The sequence below is a fragment of the Dasypus novemcinctus genome, chromosome 12 (assembly GCF_030445035.2).
Source record: "Dasypus novemcinctus isolate mDasNov1 chromosome 12, mDasNov1.1.hap2, whole genome shotgun sequence".
In the NCBI taxonomy this organism is placed as follows: domain Eukaryota; kingdom Metazoa; phylum Chordata; class Mammalia; order Cingulata; family Dasypodidae; genus Dasypus; species Dasypus novemcinctus.
In genome coordinates this window covers 35,735,942-35,756,600 of record NC_080684.1, presented here as the reverse complement: position 1 = coordinate 35,756,600, position 20,659 = coordinate 35,735,942, and the positions used below count along the sequence as shown (strand labels likewise).

The 20,659-nt window shown below is 42.4% G+C and overlaps 1 protein-coding gene across 3 annotated transcripts in view; it reads left to right on the top strand.

Annotated features, from left to right (window-relative positions):
- The window catches only part of DIP2B (disco interacting protein 2 homolog B), a 237,318-nt gene extending 221,447 nt beyond the window's left edge, over positions 1–15,871 (top strand). For all 3 annotated transcript variants that reach the window (XM_004453665.5, XM_004453664.4, XM_023587444.2), the window contains 6 exons: positions 514–575; positions 1,403–1,460; positions 6,204–6,278; positions 7,496–7,673; positions 10,059–10,182; positions 11,746–15,871. In XM_004453665.5, coding sequence (XP_004453722.1) covers positions 514–575; positions 1,403–1,460; positions 6,204–6,278; positions 7,496–7,673; positions 10,059–10,182; positions 11,746–11,998 — 750 coding nt within the window. In that variant the 3' untranslated portion in view covers positions 11,999–15,871. The remainder of the gene's footprint in view (positions 1–513; positions 576–1,402; positions 1,461–6,203; positions 6,279–7,495; positions 7,674–10,058; positions 10,183–11,745) is intronic.
- Positions 15,872–20,659: the final 4,788 nt, after the last annotated feature.

Below are 20,659 nucleotides of genomic sequence, written 5' to 3'. Positions count from 1 at the left end.
ACTTGCCGGGTTGAGTCCCAGTTCCACTCACTTGCTGTGGGACTTCAGGCTCATGTTTGTACTTCTCTGTGCCACATTTTGGTCTCCTGTAAAATGGAGATAGTAGCATCCTACCACCCGGGGTTGCTCAGCAGAATCACTGGGTTTCCGTGCAAGACCCCTCCTTGACCTCTTGCTGTCATCTTAGGCCAGTGTTGGTCTGAAAATCCTGGAGTTAAAACCTCCTGCACTTGGTAACGTTGAGTGCGGCGAGAGCCCCTGTGAAAGAGGGAGGGCAGAGGGTCTGCTCTTGCAGAAGAGGGAGAGAAACGCTAGGAGAAAGCCAGTGCAGGGGCCTCCTCTGGTCTTTGGCTGCAGCACTTCCTCGCCTGGCTGAAGAGAGTGAGCTTCCGAAGCAGAGTTTGAATTCTTCATATTACAAGGCTACATTATCTAATTTTTTTACTTGGAAATATGACAGAAATAGTTAACTTAAATTTTAATTAAACAATGCATTGATTTGTTTTTCTTTAGGGTACCTCAGGTCCTGATCCAACTACTGTGTACGTAGATCTGAAGTCATTAAGACATGACAGGTACAGTAGATTTATTTTGCCCATTCCCTGTTAGATTTCCTAAACTTAAAAACTTCTGAACCATGAAAAGGCCAGTCTTTTCCCTCATTCCTTTTCTATTTTGTTTCTTCCAGGAGGGGGACTGGAAGAGAGAAGGAATTATTTCCTTGTTAGTAATACCTGATAAGATTTACATTTATCAAAAAAAAAAAAAAGCTGTAATTCTCACAGTGTTGTTCTGTTCTCTAACATTAAAATGTAATACTTAGTTCCTGCCTACATAAAAATATTTTGTGACATTTAATATAAATTAAACTAAACTGAGTAGACACTTTCCCTGTGAGTTTAAAAATAAAAGATGGCAGAGACAATGGGGTCTTTGAAACACTTTATCTGAATCCCCTTGGTCAGTTTAGAAGGAGATGAACTGTGTCGCTAGGTGAGCTCTTGGCTTGAGGGTTGGGAGACCAAGCCCGCAGTCTTTACTTGTTTACTCAGCCTGCACAGTAGCGCTTCTCCAGTCCAGGGGTTCTCCGATGGGTCGATTTCGTACCTCCCCCACCTCCAGGGAACATATGACAGTGTCTGGGGCATTTTTGCTTGTTCCGAGGTGGGTGGTTCTGCGGCAGGTAGTGGTTAGAGAACGGGGCCGCTGCCAGACCCCGTGAAGGCCCAGGATGGCCCCAGCAGCAAAGAACAGCCTGGTGCAGTGTCGCTGTGCTGAGGTCGGGAAGCCTCGTCTGATGTGACAGATTGAAGGTCTTGGAAAAGTAGGACATAGATGTAGTATACCTGGCAGATTCGTTTTTTAAAAGACTTGCACATGTTAAATATTTGTTCTTCCGCAGGGTTCGTCTTGTGGAACGGGGTGCTCCCCAGAGCTTGCTCCTCTCCGAATCAGGAAAGGTAATTTGTTCTTTGAACCATTGGGAAGGTGGGTCCTGTAGAGCAGTGATATGATTTAAGGAAACTTGAAGCCGTGTAATATATAGGTGCTCTCTCTCTGCTTTTAGTACTTAGGGGCAAGAAAAATGGAAATTTGGACATGATTCAACAATTATAGCTTAGCTAATACTTTCAAATTCCTTTGGGGTACATGGAGAAGAAATATATTAGATTTAAACTTTCTTGACCTCAGTACCATTTTTTTTTTTTCAATCTAACCTATGTGTTCTTATTGACAAACCAGAAAAAAATGTGATGTTGATTATATTCAAGGTGGATATAATCAGCACTAAAAAAGAGACAATTCTGTTTTTATAGTGGTTAAATAGAGGTGGCAGATTTAAGCTGGATTAGGAAGGTGTTTAAGATCAGGGAAGACAACCATGTATTGAAAATTGAAGGAGAAATCAAAAGGAAGCAATTAACTAGAGAGGGAGTGTCTATGGGGATAAGATTTCTTAGATAAGAATGGGGCTTTAAAATGTTAAAAGGTCCACAAAAAAAAAAGTTAAAAGGGGAGTTGGGAGCTGCACTGTCTGTGTTGGCTGCTGCTTGCACCGCTGCAGAAATGAGGCAGAGGCGAAGTGGTTAAAGGACAATCCTTCCAGAGAAAGAACAGGTGGTACATCATTCAATGAAAGAGAAAAATAACTTCTCTCTAATGCAAAAAAAATTAAAGGATAAAATTCTACTTAAAAAAAAAAATGTTAAAAGGGAACTTGAGTTCTGAACAGTTTACTAAACAGGCCAGCACACCAGCACATGCTCTCAGGCCAGACAGCTCCTTTTGTCAGTGAAGTGGCCTGTCAGCGTCACGGAGAGCTCAGTGCACACGGAGAGCTCAGTGCACACGGAGAGCTCAGTGCACACGGAGAGCTCAGGGCGGTTTCCCTCTTCCATCTGAACTCTTTCAAGTGGAGCTGGACTGAGCTGATGTTGTCTTGTCCAGTCTTCTTTCGCTTCAGTTGACGGTTAGGCCCGCTCCAGACTAGTGGAGAGATGCTCTCCTCTCTTCCTTCTTTGAGATGTTAGATGTTTGAACCCAGATAATCAGCATAGTAGCCTCATCGTTTAGAAACCCAGGATAAAAAGGGAGGTTTCAGGTGGCAGGGCATGGCTACCCAGGGAGACCTTTCTTTTGTTAGGCCTGTGACCATTCTCTCAGCCAGTGCCTGTTTCTTCCTTTTTTCTCCTGAGGAAGATTCTGGGCCGTGGATGTCTTCAGGAACCCAGGAACATGGATGTCTTTCCATTCTCCTGCAAAACCGCCACCATCCTCTCCTACACTTAAAGTTCCTCTAACTTCTAGCCCTGGCTGTAAACAGGAGCGGAGTCTCTCCAGCTCCTTCCCGCCAGCTCGGCTGCCTTTTCTGCTTTCAGGGGTTTTGTTGTTCTCATTCCAGTAAACAAGGTAGATCATGAAAAAGGGAAGTTATATGGTTAAGTAATTCTACAAAAGTCTTGCTGTGATGATGATGTTCTGCATTTCCTATCCCTTAGAAGAGATGATAACTGTTTTTCTGGTTTTTTTTTGTTTTTTGTTTTAAGGAGCTACTGGGGATTGAGCCTGGGACCTCACACATGTGAAGCAGGTGCTTAACTCTTGAGCTACACCTGCTCCATTTTACTTTTAATTTATTTTGTAATATCATCAAACTTTCAGGACAGTTAAAAAAAATTGGAAACCCCATAGAAGGAACTCCAGCATACCTCTACCCACCCAGATACGCAGATCCACCCATTTTAACATTTTGCCACATTTGCCATGTCTGTCTGTCCATAATCTATCTATCTCTGTCTATTGATAAAACCCATTTTCTGTATACTTCATGTTCTTTGAACACTTAATACTGCCCATGTACATTTCCTAAGAACAAGAATATTCACTTATGTAGCCACCTTAACTACAGTTAGCAAGTTGAAGAAATTTAACATTGATATAAAGCTTACGGTCTATTTTCTAATTGTTTCATTTGTCCCAATAAAGTTTCTTTGAGCCTTTTCTTCTTCTTTGCTAGATCTCTCCCAGGATCATGTTGTTATATATAATTGTCATTGTCTCTTTAGTTGCTCTTCTTTTTTTAAATTTTCAGAACCTATATACAATATAAACTTTCCTATTTTAACCACTCCCAAGCATCCATTCACAGGTATTGATAACATTCACAATATTGCAGTACCCTCATCAACTTCCATTACTAAAATTTTCCTGTCTCCCCAAACAGAAACCCTAGACCCTTTTAACTCCCCATTCCCCTGCCCTGGCAACCTGCGATCTTAATTTCTGTCTCTGTGAATGTACATAGTCTATGATGTTTTCCTTGTAGTTACCATAGGACTTAAGTCTAACATCTGAAATCTGTAACAATCTTGTTTGCTTTGATACCAACTTCGCTTCAATAGTATATATAAACTATGCTCCCAAACCTCTGTTTCCCCACCTCTATGCAGTAGTCACAAACTGCATGTTTCTACATTATGAGTCCAAAGCTACTGATTTATCATTACATTTTATACATTTGCCTTTTAGATCCTGTAGGGGGTAAATAGTGGTGTTACAAACCAAAAGTACAATAATTATTTGTCATTACCCTCACCAGAGTTCTTTGTTTCCCATGCAGCTTTCTTTCTTTCTTTGTTTTATTTTTTAATTATTTTACTTCTTCCCATGCAGCTTTGATCTGTTCTTTTTTTTTTTTAAGGAGGTACCAGGGAGGGAACACAGGACCTTGTACCTGGGAAACAGGCGCTCAACCACTGAGCTACATTTGCTCCCCAGTGAGAGTTGGTTTCTGCTTTTGTTTTGTTTTTTAGGAGGTGCCAGGGATCAAACCTTGGACCTTGTACATGGGAAGTAAGCACTCAACCACTTGAGCTACAGCCCGCTCCCCAATCTGTTGTCTTTTGCTCTTTATTTCAACCTGTCCAACTCTGTTTAGCATCTCTTCTAGGACTGGTCTAGTTATGATGACCTTCCTCAGCCTTTGTTCATCTGAGAATATCTTCATTTCTCCCTCATTGTTGAAAGACAGTTTTTGCCAAATATAAAATGCTTATTTAACCATTTTTTGCTTTCTGCATTTTAAATATGTCATGGCTTTGCCTTCTTGCCTCCACGGCTTCCAATAAGAAACTGGCACTTAATCTTATTGAGGCTCCCTTATACCTGGCATGTTACATGCTTCTTGCAGCTTTCAGAATTTTCTCTTTCTCTTTGGTATTCAACACTTTAATTGTAATATGCCACGGCTTGAGTTTATTTGGATTTATCTGAGTTCGTTGAGTTTCTTGGATGTGTATATTCATGTCTTTTGTTAAATTTGCAAAGTTGTTATTCATTACTTCTTTGAATATTCTCTCTACCCCTTTCTCTCTCTCTCCTCTTTTTGGGCCTCCCACCATGCGTATACTGGTACACTTCCCAGTGTCCCACAGGTTCCTCAGGCTGTGTTCTTTTTTCCTCATTCTCACTTCCTTCTGCTCTTCAGACAGGATAATGTCAGTTGTGTTAGCTTCAGGTTCTTTGATTCTTCTGCCAGCCCCAAACTGCTATTTAGCCCCTCTGGGGAATTTTTAATTTCCATTATATGGTCTTCAGCATGACCTGACTACTGTCCCACAGCACTCTGTAGGAGAGTTCCATGAGCTGTCTGCTCTCTACATGCAGGACAAGTTCTGGGTCACCTGGTATCTCGGACTACCACCAGACAGATTGGGCCAGACATACATTTTCCCACTATGTGCATGTTTTAGTTGCTTGGCTGCTTAAGCAAATATCATGCTTAAACAATATGAATTTATTAGCTCACAGTTCTGAGGCTAGGAAAATTCCAAGTCAGGGCATCATTGGGGCACACCTTTCCAAAGGCTGGTGTTCCAGAGCTGGCTGCTGGTGCTGCTTGGCCCTGGACTCCTCTGTCACATGGCAGTGCACATGGCAGCCTCACCCTCCTCTTCCAGGTTCTGTTGACCTTCCGCTTCTTGCTTCCTGTGGCTTTCTCTCTCTCTGCTTATAAAGGACTGTAGTTATAGGATTAAGATCCATCCTGATTGAGTCGGGCCTATACCGCATAAAAAGGTCTTATAACAATGGGGTCACGCTCACTGAAATCGATTACGTTTAAGAACATATTTTTCTGGGATACAGAGCTGCATAAAAGTTGCTGTCCTTATCGGGAACTGGGACCAGGGATCCACACTGGGGGAGCGGGTTGGCTCCCTGCTGAGCTGGTGAGAGAGGGGGATGGGCCAGCCCAGGCCCCAGGCCGTTCTCTTGCTTTAAGTAGCCTTTTCTTGATTTGGCCCTCGCCCCGTTACCGCAGTCAATTTTTCTGGAGTTTTGAGAATGATGTTTCTGTCATTTCTTCCTGGTTATTCAAAGCTGTGAACAACAGAGTCCTGAAGCACCTAACTTTGCCGTCTTGAACAGGGTCTGGCCCTGGTTTATTTTTAAGGATGAATCTCATTGCATCTCTGGTCTCCTCTGAACTAAACAAACTGATCAGTGAGAGCAAAACAGGAAGTGTCTGCTAGTGTCCCTCAGGGTGGCCACTACAATGGCCATTTCTGCTAATTCCTGCCCTTTGGGCTACTCCCTCACCTCCAGAAGGGACTGGAGAGAGGAGAAGGCAGGTTGCTGCGCATTTCTTAGAGGTTATTAGATTTAATTGAGCCCAGTCTTTGTGTTTGCCCTTTGATTCTTAGATCTTACCTGGAGTAAAAGTGGTTATCGTTAATCCTGAGACCAAAGGGCCTGTTGGAGACTCTCACCTTGGAGAGGTATGTATAATACTGGTTTTCACTCTGAAAAGTCAGAGATGAATGATTTTAGGGTTCATAGTTCTAGAAGTGAGTGATACTATGAATTGAGCATTTCTTATTGTAGAGAAATGTAGAGTTTTAATCATTCTTTGTAAGGCACAAGACTGAAGTGGGCAGAAGTGAGAGACTGAGATAGGGGTCTCAAGATTTAGACACCCAGTTTAGAAATAATCCCAGATTTATCCATTCATACTCCTTTAGCTGCAGAGAAAAAATGACACATCCTGCTCATTTCCCAGCCTGTGGTATTAAGGGTAGAACTTAAAGAAGCCACAAGGGTAAATTTTTAAAATTCAATGTAAACTTACATTCTATTCCAAAATACACCCATGTTTGTATTAGTATAAAATTATTTAAAAATACATCACTTTACTCCTCCCAAATCTTTGAGGAACTCTTCTGCTCCATCCCGTATGGTAATGACAGGCATGTTACAGGTGCAGGAGCAGATGGCCTCTGCCCTGCCACTTACCAGCTTCTCAGTACTGGGCAAGTTCCCTACCCTCTCTGTGCTGCAGTTTCCTCATCCCTAAAAGAGGACTACTAATAGCACCTGCCCTGTAGACTCACGGCAATCAAGTGCATTACTTCCTGTAGCTTTATACACATGGACCAGTGCCTATCCCCTCGTCACTCCTCAATACATACTAACTGCCACTATTAAGTTATTGTGATTATTGCCTGCTGCTGCGTTTACCCTGTAAATTCTGAGACCCTCTGGTGTTCCCTTGAAGCCTTTATACCATAGTTTCAGAAGCCCAGAAAGAACCCCTGAGGCATTTTGGGACTGGAAGAGGATGAGAAAATGAACGAGGGAGACAGGGTAGTATCATGGTAACGAGCACAGCCTTCGGAGTCACAGGCTTCAGTGGGAATCTCCTGCTTTCTGCACCTTACGCTAGTTACTTAAATCCCTGCTTTGTCATCTGTGAAATGGGAATAACAGGCACATTCCATTGTCATGAGGATCGGTAGAGATGAAGCACTTGAGCACCTCATTGCCAAGCACACTTGATAAATGTGAGCTGCCCTGGCTACTGCACTCACCGTGGGGTTCTGTGGTGGTGATATGAATGAAAAGGAGATTGAAAAATCAAAATAATCTCTCCTAAAAGAATTGCATTTACACAGTCGTATGTTCCTGGTGAAATGTGACCAGTACCCTTCTTTTGTAGATTTGGGTGAATAGTCCCCATACAGCCAGTGGCTACTATACCATCTATGACAGTGAGACTTTACAAGCCGATCACTTCAACACTCGCCTCAGCTTTGGGGATGCTGCACAGACACTCTGGGCTCGGACAGGATACCTCGGATTTGTCCGCCGGACTGAGCTCACAGCAGCCACAGGAGGTAGCCTCCATGCCTGCCCCTTCCCCTTCCTTCTGCCTTGTGTTTCAGCCAGCACCACTCGCTGGCCTCCTTCAGCCTGTGGACGGTGGAGTGTGTGTATTTCATTATTTCCTCCTGTAACTCTTGAACCTATTCATGACATTTACATTCCTTTGAAGTACACTTTTCCCCAAGAAGAGTATCTGGGAAGTAAGCACTCAGAGCCACCACATCATCCTCCTCAAACTGCAGGTTAGACACCAAGCAGTCACAGGTGTGCCTCGTGCTAAGCAAATCCTCCTGGCAGAACGCAGACCTCAGCCCCCGTGGGACTGGTTCCAGACGCTGAACAAGCTCCTGGAACAGGCATTACACCTTCTAGCATTTCTGTCCCTGGAACCCATTTTTGTAGCAGAGGGAGTAGCCCTGAGCCCTGAGAGGCAGAGTCAGTCCCTAGGAGCCAGCCTGCTGAAGTGCTGCATCCCCTCGGGGTCTCATGTCGGATGCAGGACTGACTTCTGGCAAGACTCTGGCCTAAGCACTCCCTCCAACATCTTTTACCCAGTTGGTTGTCATGGCCTCGGTACTGTCCACCTTCAGCCTTTCTTCCTCACCAGCATTTAATAATAATTTTAAAACACTGACCATATCAGGAAGCGGATGTGGCTCAAGTGATTGGGTTCCCATATACCATATAGGAGGCCTGGGGTTTGATTCCCAGGGCCTCCTGGTGAAGGCAAGCTGGCCTGAGCGGAGAGCTTACCCACATGGAGTGCTGGCCATGTGGAGAGCTGGCACAGCAAGATGACAAAGCAAAAAAAAGAGACACAGAGGAGAGACTGTAAGAGACTCAGTAGACCAGGGAGCTGAGGAGGCACAAGAGATTGCACCTCTCTCCCACTCCAGAAGGTCCCAGGATCTCATCCTGGTGCTGCCTAGAGAGAAGACAAGCAGACACAGAAGAACAGACAGCAAATGGACACAGAGAGCAGACAGCGAGTACAAAAACAACAAGGGGGTGGAGGGAGAAATAATAAATCTTAAAAAAAAAAAAAATACTGACCGTATCATGCACTTCAAGTACTGATACAAATAAAGAATTGGATTTGAAAGGCCTAAATCTGGCTACGTCATTCCTCCTGGGCTCCTTGCCGCTATTCTTTTCTGATCAGAGTCGTTAGTTTCTCTCCATTTTGTGGCGAGGCGGGCCAACACGAGGGAGAAGAGGACAGCCTCCCTGCCAGCCGCCCTGGTTTTGAAGCCGGCTCCTTTCTCTACCCTTACCCTGGGTTTACTGTTGGCTGCAACCTTGAGCAATCGCTTGACTTTCGGGAGTGATCATGGTTCCTGTCTTGGGAAATGAGTGAGATTAAATCATAGAATGCCCTAGAACAGCATATGACGTGTAATAAGCACTCATTAGACATTAACTGCTATGTTTTCTGTTGTTTTCATGTTCAGTCTTTATGACGGTGCCCATCCGCCTCCACTTCTGGTCCTCCTTACCTCATTATCACTTTGTTCTGCTAAAATGTTCAGAAATCATTTCCAGAAAATACTGCATTCAGTAGATCTAGCAAAGTCCTCTCTCTTCGAAAAGTAGTACTATCTAGATTTAGAATATATACCCTTGTAAATACAGTGTATACATTAAATCTTAAACACATACAGACACACAAAATGAGAGTTCTGCTGTGTCCTAATTAGATTATAAGCCTATTAATAACCAGGACTAAACTCCCCATATTGTATAATTCTACTCCTTAACTTGATTCCTTGAAGACACACACGCACCCCTCTCTCCCTCTTTCAAATCCTCTCCCTCCTTGCTCCCTCTACCATTTCCTCCCCACCATCTGGCTAATTCCTGCTTAGCCTTGAAAGCTCAGCCCTGGCTTCAGCTTTTCCAGGAGACTTGCCTGAACCCTTGAGCCGGCCGCAGGGGATGTCCTCTGCTCCCTTAGCAGCTCATGCCTGTTCCTGTCCCTGGACTAACTACATCGCGGTGGAATGTCTTTTTGTGTATCTCTTTTCCCCACTATAATGTCAGTGATCTTCAGAGCAGGAATTTTGTTTTGTCATCTTTGTCTCCCTAGCACTTCGCACAATTCCTGGCTAACAATAATAATAATAATATAGCTAATGCTTTTTGTGCACTTACAATGTGCCAGAGGCCATATTGACTACCTTACATGGATTATCCTCAGAGCAGCCATTTAGTATCCCTTTCTTACAGAGGGGGAAGCAGGACTCAGAGACTTAAGTAATTTGTCCGAAGTTAACAGCTGTAAGAGGTGGAGCCAGGTGATGGGCCAGCAGTGTGAACCCTGTGCACTTCCCTCCAGGGTTATATTATACTCAATACATGTCTGATGAACAGAATTTCTCTCTCTTTCTTTCTCCCAGAGCGTCATGATGCATTATATGTAGTGGGAGCTCTGGATGAAACGTTGGAGCTGAGAGGATTACGGTATCACCCAATCGATATTGAAACGTCGGTGTCTCGGATCCACAGGAGCATTGCTGAGTGGTAAATTCCCCAACACAGGCTGTGTTTCCTGCCTCAGCTTTACATTGACAATATTAATCTCATTAGTCAGCTGTCTGTACCAAGTTCCCACCTACAGCACAGAACTCCATAGGAGCAAGAAAATAAATTTTTGGTTCTTGTCTTGGGTATTCAGTCTGCTGTAGCGCAGGAGGCAGATGAGGCCAGGGAGATACTTGGGCAGACCCACAGGACCTCTGTGGAGCAGAGTCCTTGCTAAACGATAGAGTCTTGTAATTGAAGAGACCTAATGGATTGTTTGCCACCAGAAAGTGAGTATAGTATGGTGGAAAGAAACATGGATCAAAGACCCAGCTCTCCCACATAGACTGCTTTTCTCATCTGCAAAATGTTCTCTCTTCCACTTCATCAGTATCTGGAGACTTGAATGAGAAAGTGCTTTGTAAACTGTGAAAAGTTAAACAGATAAAAAGAATCACCATTATTTTATCATCCAGTTTCTCACAGTGTAAGAATTTCCCCAGAGAAGTGAGTGTAGCTCAGTGGTTGGGCACTTGCTTCACAGGTACAAGGTCCCAGGTTCAATCCCCAGTACCTCCTAAAAAAAGAAAAGAAGAGAAAGAGAAAAAAATTCCCCTACTCTCCCAATAACATCATCTGACTTCATATTGACCTAAAATTCTCCAGTCGTAGTTTTGGCCTCTTGTTTTCATTCTGGGTTCCTTGTCTAAGTACACCTGAACAGCCACCCGTAAGGAATAAGAACAATTCAAAGAAGCCAGTTGCCATGGATACCCTCTGATTTCAGGCATTTGATATTCAATGCAACTTAATATTACGTTTATTTTCCTTAATAACTGGAATCTGTTTTTGTGGGGTTTTTTACTGCATATCAGAAGTTAAGTCATACCTTCTAACTAGCAATCTACTCAATATAAGGCAATTTTCCACCTTCTGGCATTTTTACACAGTGAGTTGTGTGAAAAAAAGTCCCTTCTTGGTGATGGAAAGCTCACATGACCTGCTTCTGTTGGGTTTAAAGCTATTATCATAGGCAAAGCTGATAAGTTACAAATAATGGAAACACTCTTTTAAAGGTTAAGCAAAAGAAATGGAAGATATCTGGTATCTCAGAAGACATAGAAAGACTGGATCTCAGGGAATGTAGGAACTAGGGATGGGAAGACATCAGGAACCCCACTATCCTCTCATTTTCTAGAGTCATTTGATTCTCATCTCTGCTTTTCTCTGGGCATCCACTTCATTCTTTCTCTCCTCCCTAAAGAGCCATTCTCTGTGCTTCTCTGCAAACCTGTCTTCAATTCAAGTGACCAGCTAACGACTTTCAATTCCTTTCCAAACCACCAGGAAAATTTGAATGGCCCAAGTCGGGTCATTTTTCTACTCAGCTGTGACCACAGCGGGTAGGATCATATATTACAGGCATGGCTGCTAGCCTTCTGGTTGGGATCCAGGGAAGAAAGCCATTCTCAGGGAAATGGGGAATAGTCTTGGGCAGGGCAGATACTGGGATGACTAGCAAACGTAGCAACATGCTAACTGAAAGTGTCATTGAAATTTCAGTGCCGTGTTCACGTGGACCAACTTGCTTGTGGTGGTTGTGGAATTGTGTGGCTCTGAACAGGAAGCCCTGGATCTGGTTCCTTTGGTGACAAACGTGGTCCTGGAAGAGCATTACCTCATTGTCGGTGTTGTGGTTGTGGTGGACCCAGGTGTTATCCCGATCAACTCCAGGGGGGAGAAGCAAAGGATGCACCTCCGTGACAGCTTCCTAGCTGACCAGTTAGACCCGATCTACGTGGCTTATAACATGTAGCCGTCCCTGCGAGGGGGGCAGCGGCCAGATGTGAAGAACCACAAGGACCGAAGACCTACGACTAGGAACAAGTTTTTAAATGATGTGAATTAAGCTGAGATGGCTACATTATATCCTTCATCTCATCCTGTGGAATTCTGCAATCACATAACACACAGGAAAGGGAAATTCTGTGGTGGCAAATGAAAAAAATGCTAACAATTTATTAGACATGAGCTTTAACATGGTGTGAGCAGCACATTACTAAAGCAATTACATGCATGTTGCATTTTTTTCATTGTACATACTTGTATTTTTATCTAATGCTGTTTTAGAATTTTGTAAGGGAGTTTATTGAATTCACATGAAGGGGGTAGTCTGAGTTACACACTTTCCCCGCTCTGTACTGTATTTTGCCATTTTACTGTAGCTAAACATTCTGCAGGTCTTGTTAACATGGAACTCAGCTTACTTTCAGTCGACCCATGAGCAAATTTGATAACCCACTGAAAATGATTACTTCTTTATATATAATTCTTGACATGAAGTGTTTTGACCAGTGTTTTAAACATGTAAATAAGAATACACTTAATTTAGCTAAAGAACTAAAGAATCGGCTAGTATAATTACAAAAACAAAAGTAGAAACATTTCTACTTTGGGAGAATTTCAAGATTCTCTTAATGTATAATTGATTAAGAAACTAAAAGTGCAAATTATTTGCAGGTTTTTACTGCACATTGTACTGTCTTTGTTGGTGTATTTTATAAGCTAAAGCTGCCTGTATTTGTTTTTAAAGCTTGCATCCCCAGAATCAGCTCAAGCTTGTAGAATTCAACCTGTTTCTACAAGCTGAAAATCTCAGTTTAAAAATCAAAATTTTACGAAAAATCTAAGATTCATTAGATCTCACCCTATTCTGAGAAACCACAACTCACTGTGGCCATAGTTTTGAAACTACCTTTCAGACTTTAGAATGACTCCATAAGAATTTAGAATTTCCCCTTTTTCCAGGCCCATTGTAAACTCTGCCTACAGTTTCTACATATAGCTTTGCATTTCTGGAAACTCAAGGGTGCCCTCTGCACTTCCAGTCCATGAGGGCAGGGATTTAAAAAATAGTAAAAGAATGTTAGGTTAGGAAAGCAGTGGTATCAACAGTCACATAAAACTGTAAGGCCACAGAACTACAAAACTCAAAACTGACCAGTTTGGTTGCCCAGAATAGCCAGGCTGATGCTGAAATAGGGGAAGTCTGATGTATGCAGGAAACTCTTTTGAAATGACTCTGGTGCCCCGGCCAAGCGGACTGAGCATGGGACTAAGTTTGGCCTCCAGCTCGGTTTCCTTTCTTTGGTCTGATACTTCATATATTTGAATATAGTTGAATTTTATTATTTTTTTCTTACAGAAATATTTTTAAAAATAAAAAAACTTCAAAGTAAGCAGAGTTAACTTGTTAAATCAGAATGGTTGTCTTTGACCCACTCTGGTCTATTGTGTAAATATTTATTTAGGCTATTTTAATAATACATATTATTTACCCCACTGTAACATCATGTAAACTAAATGTGTTTTTAAACAATTTTTTAAGACTTGTAATTACCCTCAAGATAAGGTTTATAATGCAAAGATCAGACCCTTCGCAATGGCAGCCCTCTCAGGAGCTGCGCTAATAGTTTCATGACTCAAAGCCACTTTATTACTCCCTTTTTTATAATTCTCTTTTTCTCTCAACTCATTCTCTGCAGAGGACAGGCCTCAAGACATTTTCCAGTTCCAGATCTCTTTTTCAGCATTTCGGATGGAATTAATTTAATGTGACAGGAAAGGTTCTAGGATGTACAGGAAAAAAAGCATTTACATTGAGGCAAGCAAGAAGTCCCGGGACGAGCAATGGTTTGGTTTGCAGAGAAGACAGCCTGCTTATTTGGACAATGCTTTTCTTAAAGCCATTTTTAATGATTTACTAGACAGAGCACAGGATCCTGGGAATTAGTGAAATAGTTCTATTTCTATAATCTCTAAATTCTAAGAAAAAAATACATAGGCAGAGTCTATCCTAAACTAATTTTATGGGTTTGCTTGATAATTCTTGCAAACACAAACATCTAGAGCTTCATTGTCCACTAAAAATATAATGAACGCCACATTTAATTTTAAATGTTCACATAACCACATTTTAAAAAGTATAAAGAAATAGGTGACATTGATTTTAATATATTTTATTAAACCCAATTTATCAAAAAACTATCAGTTCAATATGAAATCAGTATGAAAATATTAGTGTAAATTAATATTAGAATTTTTTTCATAAGTTTTCAAAATCCAGTATGTAGTTCACATTTAAGGCAAATGTCAGTTTGGATTAGCCACATTTCAAGCCTTCAGTAGCCACGTGTGCCTAGTGGTTACCATATTGGACAGCGCTCAGATTTAGACTCATTCTAAGAAGTTCCGCCATTAATCACAAAGTGTGGCCAACTCCCAGGTATTTAGGGCCGATGACCTAGTTTCGTAGTTCCTCAGGCCTCACATTTATCTCTTCAAACTCCAGCATTTTTTGCTTTTTGCCTTATGACTGCTTTACTGGTCAGAGGATGCTGGGAAAGGAAGCCGAGACCTGTCCTTGGGGGCTTTCTCGTTGACTCTAGTGGGGTAACCTCTGACGGGGAGGCGAGCCCAGGTGTCAGGTAGGTTGGCTGTTGTGGTCATCTGCAGACTTAATGCCTCGTGTATCATGGATAATAGAGAGCAGACTTGGGTAAGAAAACTTTCCCTTGATGACGCAATGCTCTTGCTCGCTCCACATTAAGTAGAACTCTTATGATAAAACTGTCTCTCAAGTCAGGCCCAAAAGGCCATTATTGATGAAACGCACCCTTGCTAATCCTCTGGAACACATTCAGACTGGGTTCTTACACCTGTGAAAAGGAAAACTAAATTATTAGTGGGGTTTCATCTCAGTGAAGAGAAATATATTCATCTGGAAGTTTCTCTACATTTTTCTGGTTCTCAGCAGAAGTAACTGAGGTAGATCAGGAAGGGGCTACCTCAGGAGAATTCCTAGGCCCTGGGAATTCTTAGAGCTGCACATGTTCCATCTTCTGCATCAATGGGACCCGGGAATTAACAGCAGGCTGATTGGCATTAGCCAGTCCACAACCAGCTTTTATTTACTTGCTCCTTTTAAAGGGCCTAGGTTCTCCCCAGTGTCAAGTCTTGTCCTTATGAAGTTGCGTTGCCTCAGACTATTTAGGGACCATTGCCTGTCTAGTGTGTCTCCTTCCTGCAGTCCCTGGGGAATGCTTGCTTAATGCTTTTGTTGAATTAACAAAGGGCCTGAGGCCTTAGGTTTTTCTGTTAAGGTCTCTGTCCCAGGCATGGTGCTCAAAATCTTGGCCAAATAAATTATCTTCCTTGAATATCCAGGAATCTTTTAGACTAAAGCAATGAGGAGTTACCACCTCACCCTCACAAACTCCAGCATAATCTATGCCTTAGTGTTGTTTTTGCTGTCTGCTTTCATGTAAAAGCAAGAGTATTTGGACCAAGAAGCTGCATACTCCAAATATACCGTAGGCCTTTTCTTTATCATCCATACAACATTTCTGGTTTAGGTAGATGGGCCATGTTTTTTGTCCAGAGGAAGAGATTGTAAAGATATAAGAATAATTTGTTTAGTCCTAATTCTGTTTTGTTTACTTTCTGTCAAGATATTTACCAGTGTCAAATCCAAACTACAGTACTGTGTAATTATGTATAAAGTTTTTTTTTTATTTATTTGAAATTAGACTAGATATACATTTTTAAATTTAACATCTGGCTGGACAGTGTTCTATTAACTCATTGAATGTGTTTTCTTTGTCTTGTGTTAATAAATATTAATGCCTGATTGTGTTTAATCCTTCATACATTGGGAGGGAGGGTAGGGACTTGATAGATTTCACATTAACTTCAGGTAAGACCAGTAGTTCTGGAGTGGTCTAAGGAAAGTGAGCAGAGACCCAAAGTCAATTCTACAAAAGGAGGCCAGATCAAGGAACAGTACAAAGTCATTTTTGAAAACTAAGAAGCCTTTTGTCAGGACCTCTAAAGGTAACACTTACAGTTTAGTTTTCCTCATACCCATGTGGTGTTTTGACCATAAACTTTACAAACTACTGACAGTAAACTTTTCTTTCCTGTAACCAGACTGGATTTCAACTTTTCTTAAAGTGATTTCTTCATCTGCTTTTCTACTTCCTGGTTTCCAGAAACTTGATAATAGCCCATCAAAATATGCATATTCTCAGACACTGAAACTGGTCCTTGAATTATGGTACACACTATTTTGGCAGCTGAGAACATTTTTCATTTAACATAAATTTACTGAGTGCCTGTCCACTGAATGCAAGACTCTGCGAGAGGGGCTGAAGCTAGAGAGAGAAAATACTAAATTACTGCCCTCAAGGAAGTACCGGAAAACAACCACAATGTAATGAATGTATTAAAAGAGTTAAGAGGGAGTGGGTGTCTCAAGCAGTTGAGCACCTCCCTCCCACATGGAAGGTCCCAGCTTCAGTTCCTGGTGCAACCTAAAGAAAATAAACAGCAAACAGATGAAGGAGCCAACTCAGGGAAGCTGATATGGCTTAGTAGTTGAGCACCGGCCTCCCTCATAACAAGGTCCCAGGTTCAACCCCCGGTCCCAGTAACTCTAAAATAAAGAGTTAAGAGTAGTGGTGGACGTGTGGAGCTGGCCCATGTGCAGTGCTGATGCACACAAGGAGTGCCGTGCCACGCAGGGGTGTCCCCCACTTAGGAGAGCCCCACGCGCAAGGAGTGCACCCCATAAGGAGAGCCACCCAGCGCGAAAGAAAGTGCAGCCTGCCCAGGAATGGCGCCGCACACACGGAGAGCTGACACAACAAAAATACAGATTCCAGTGGCCGCTGACAACAGAAGCGGACAAAGACGACGCAGCAAATAGAACAGACAACCGGGGTGGGGGGGGGCGGGAAGGGGAGATAAATAGATCTTAAAAAAAAAAAAAAGTAGTGGGGAAGTGGATGTGACTCAAGCAGTTAGGTGCCTGCCTACCACAGGGGAGTCCTGGGTTCAGTTCCTGGTGCCTCCTACGGAAGATGAGCCAGACAGCGAGCTGACGTGATAGGTTGGCGCAGCGAGCTGAGGCAATAAAGAGACACAACAAACAGCAGAGGTGGCTCAAGCAATTGGCCGCCTCCCTCCCACATGGGAGGGCCCGGGTTCGATTTCTGGTGCCTCCCAAAAGAAGGCGAGCAGACAGAGCACGTAACAAATAGACACAGAGCAGGCAGGCAGCAAGCGCAAACTATGGTGGGGGGGTGAATCTTTAAAAAAAGTAGTGGTAGAGTGTGGAAACAGAACGGGCAACCAATCCAGTTCTGAGGGAGAATAGTCAGGAATATCTCAATTGAATTTTGAAGGACCAGGTGGCCACATAAGATAGAGAGCAAGCCTGAAGGCGGAACTGCATGAATGTATTCTGGGAACTGCAGTTCATTACTTAGATGTAGAGCGTGAGGGGAGAAAGATTAAAGGTACTTTAGAAGCTTGAACCAGGGACAAATCACTAAGGGCCTTGTGTATCATGCTGAAGATGATGAATATTTATCCAGGAGGCAATGTGGAGCCAATGAAAGATTTAAAGCAGGGGAATAACTTGCTGAGATGTACAACACAGAAGATACGGCAATCATATAGAAAATGATGGGAGTGGGGAGAGGAAGAGAGGGAGACCAGCTGGGAAGCTCACTGCAACTGCAGTCAGAGTAAGAGCACTTCAAGATAGTGACAGTAAGAATGCTTGAAAACTCTGGAGACCATACTGAGTTCAACCACTGGGTATTTGGAGTAAGGAACTAAAAAGAAAGGTAACTACTAGGTTTTTGACTTGGAGAGCTAGGCAGATGTGGGGCCATTCACCAAGTTAGAGGACAAAAGAAGAGGGATGGGGTTGGGAAAGAAGATGTGTTGTTCCGCTTGGTTGCATTCATTTGAAGTGCTGTAGATCATTCAAGTGAAGAGGTCTAACAGGCAATAGAATAATTCTCACTCAGGAGAGCACAGGCCTAGAACTATGTATTTGAGATCTATCCTTTTGAAAGTTGTTGAAGCTGTGGCAATGGATAAAATTGCCAAGGAAGACCATGTAGAATGAGAAGAGGCTCAAGAACGGAGCCACCGGGAATGACAGCATTTAAAAGGTGAGTGGAGGGGGAAGCGGATGTGACTCAAGCAATTGGGCTCCATCTACCATATGTGAGGTCCAGGGTTCGGTTCCCAGGGCCTCCTGGTGAGGGCGAGCTGGCCTGAGGGGAGAGCTGGTTGACATGGAGTGCTGGCCTGCGCAGCAAGCTGGCCCAAGCAGAGAGCAGGTGCAGCAAGATGACACAACGAAAAGACAGAAAAGCGACAATAAGAACACAGCAGACCAGGGAGCACAAGAGACTGAGCACTTCCCTCCACTCCGGAAGTTCCCAAGATCAGTTCCTGGTGCCACCTAAAGAGAAGACAAGCAGACACAGAAGAACGTGCAGTGAATGGACACAGCAGACAACAGGGGCAGGGGATAAATAAATAAATCTTAAAAAAAAAAAAAAAAGAAAAGATGGGTGGAGGAAAGAGAAACAAAAAAGGGAAAAAGGTACAGCTGGAGAAATTGGGGCAAAACCAAGAAAGCATTGGCACAGAAATTGTAGGGAGAGTTTCAAAGAAGATGGAAGGAGTGGTCCATAATGTCAAAGGCCACCGTGAAGCTGAGTAAATAGGTCCTGGATGGCTTCCCCTGCATCTGGCAACAAAGCAGTGGCTTGTGACCTTGACTCTAGGGGCTGAAGCCAGAAACCTGGTTGAGGAGAGGAACAAAGGCGAGGTGAGACTGTGTAGAGGCTTCCCTTCCCAGAGATTGTGTCTGCAAATAGAAAAGAGAAATGTGACGATAGTTAGAAGGGTGTTGTAGAATTGAGGGAGGAAATAAAATATTCTGTGGCAAAGGGAACGAGCCAGTAGTAAGGGAAAGTTTCGAAATATTAACGGTAAGAGGTCACTGATAAAACAAGACCTTAAGGAATCAGGAGGAGAAGAGATTCCCAGAAGAAATGGAAGGATTAGCCTTCGAAGGGAGGAAGCACATCATATTTCTTCAAATAAAATTGGGAAGTCTGGACAGAGTTAAGATCTACCTGATGACTTCTTTCACTTCTCTGAACCTCCACTAGCAGTCTACAAAGATGAACACTCATTTATGAGGTAATTTCTATAAATAAATATAGATCTGAAAAAATATAACATGAAGTTGGCAAACAATTTCCTAAAGGAGCAGCTATTAGAGGAAAATTTACGTGAAATGTATTTTTTTAAAAAACAATTAGTTGTGTACAACTTCATAAGCTAGAAAAAGAATAAAAGGACCTTCTAACAAAGTAGAAGGTAGGAAATAATGAAGATAAAAGCAGAAATTAATAAATAATGATTCAACAAAATCAGAAGTTGATTCCATCAATATGACCTAATGAAATCTCTAGCAAAACCCATAAAAAAAAAAGTATGCACACACTCAAAAAAAAAAAAAAACAGAACAAACAACTATTAGGAAACACAAAGGAGAATATAACTACAGATAGAGTGGTGTCTTGTTTTTTTTAATCTTAAGGGATTATTATAATTAGGTAATAAATTTGAATTTTAAATGCAATAGGTAATTTTCCAGGTAATTTTGAAAATTGACTCAAGAAATTTTATTTTTTATTTTTATTAAACATTTTTTATTTCTCTTCCCTCCCCCCCGCCAGTTGTCTGCCCTCTGTTGTCCATTCGCTGTGTGTTCTTCTGTGTCTGCTTGTATTCTTGTCATTGGCACGGGAATCTGTGTCTTTTTGTTGCGTCATCTTGCTGTGTCAGCTCTCCGTGTGTGCGGAGCCACTCCTGGGCAGGCTGCACTTTCTTTCACGCCGGGCAGCTGTCCTTACGGGGCGCACTCCTTGTGCATGGCGCTCCCCTACGCAGGGGACACCCCTGCATCAGCACTGCGCGTGGGCCAGCTCCACACAGTGGACCTCCCATTTGGTAGGCAGATGCCCTGTTCATTGGACCAAATCCACTTCCCTCAAGAAATTTTTAAAAGTGTGAATTTCCAAACCCACAAGAAATGGTAGCTGGGTCCCAATGGCAAACATTCTGTGAAAAAAACAGGTGGGAAGTGAATCCTTTTTATAACCTAACCTCAGAAGTCATAGCATCACTTCTGCTATGCTCCATTGATCATGGTACTCCCAAGGCACTCAATTCAAGGGCAGGAAGCATAAGTTCCGCTTCTTGTTCAATGTCATTAACATTCTAAGAAGAGTATGTGAGGTGGAATAAACATGGAAATGGCCATCTTTACAAAATATGGGTTGCTACATACCCCACAGGAAACATGCTTAAGAAGATCCACAGCAGCAATTATTATCATAGCAAAAAATTGGAGTGGATAAATTGTGTACACTCATACAATGGAATACCATTCTATAGTAAAAATGAATAAAGCTACATTTATTAATTGGATAAATCTCAAAAACATGTTGAGTATAAAAATGTGCCCGATGACACAAAGAACATACCATTTCTGAAGTTTTAGAACTTGCAAAAAAACCACTACATACAGTTTATGGATTTG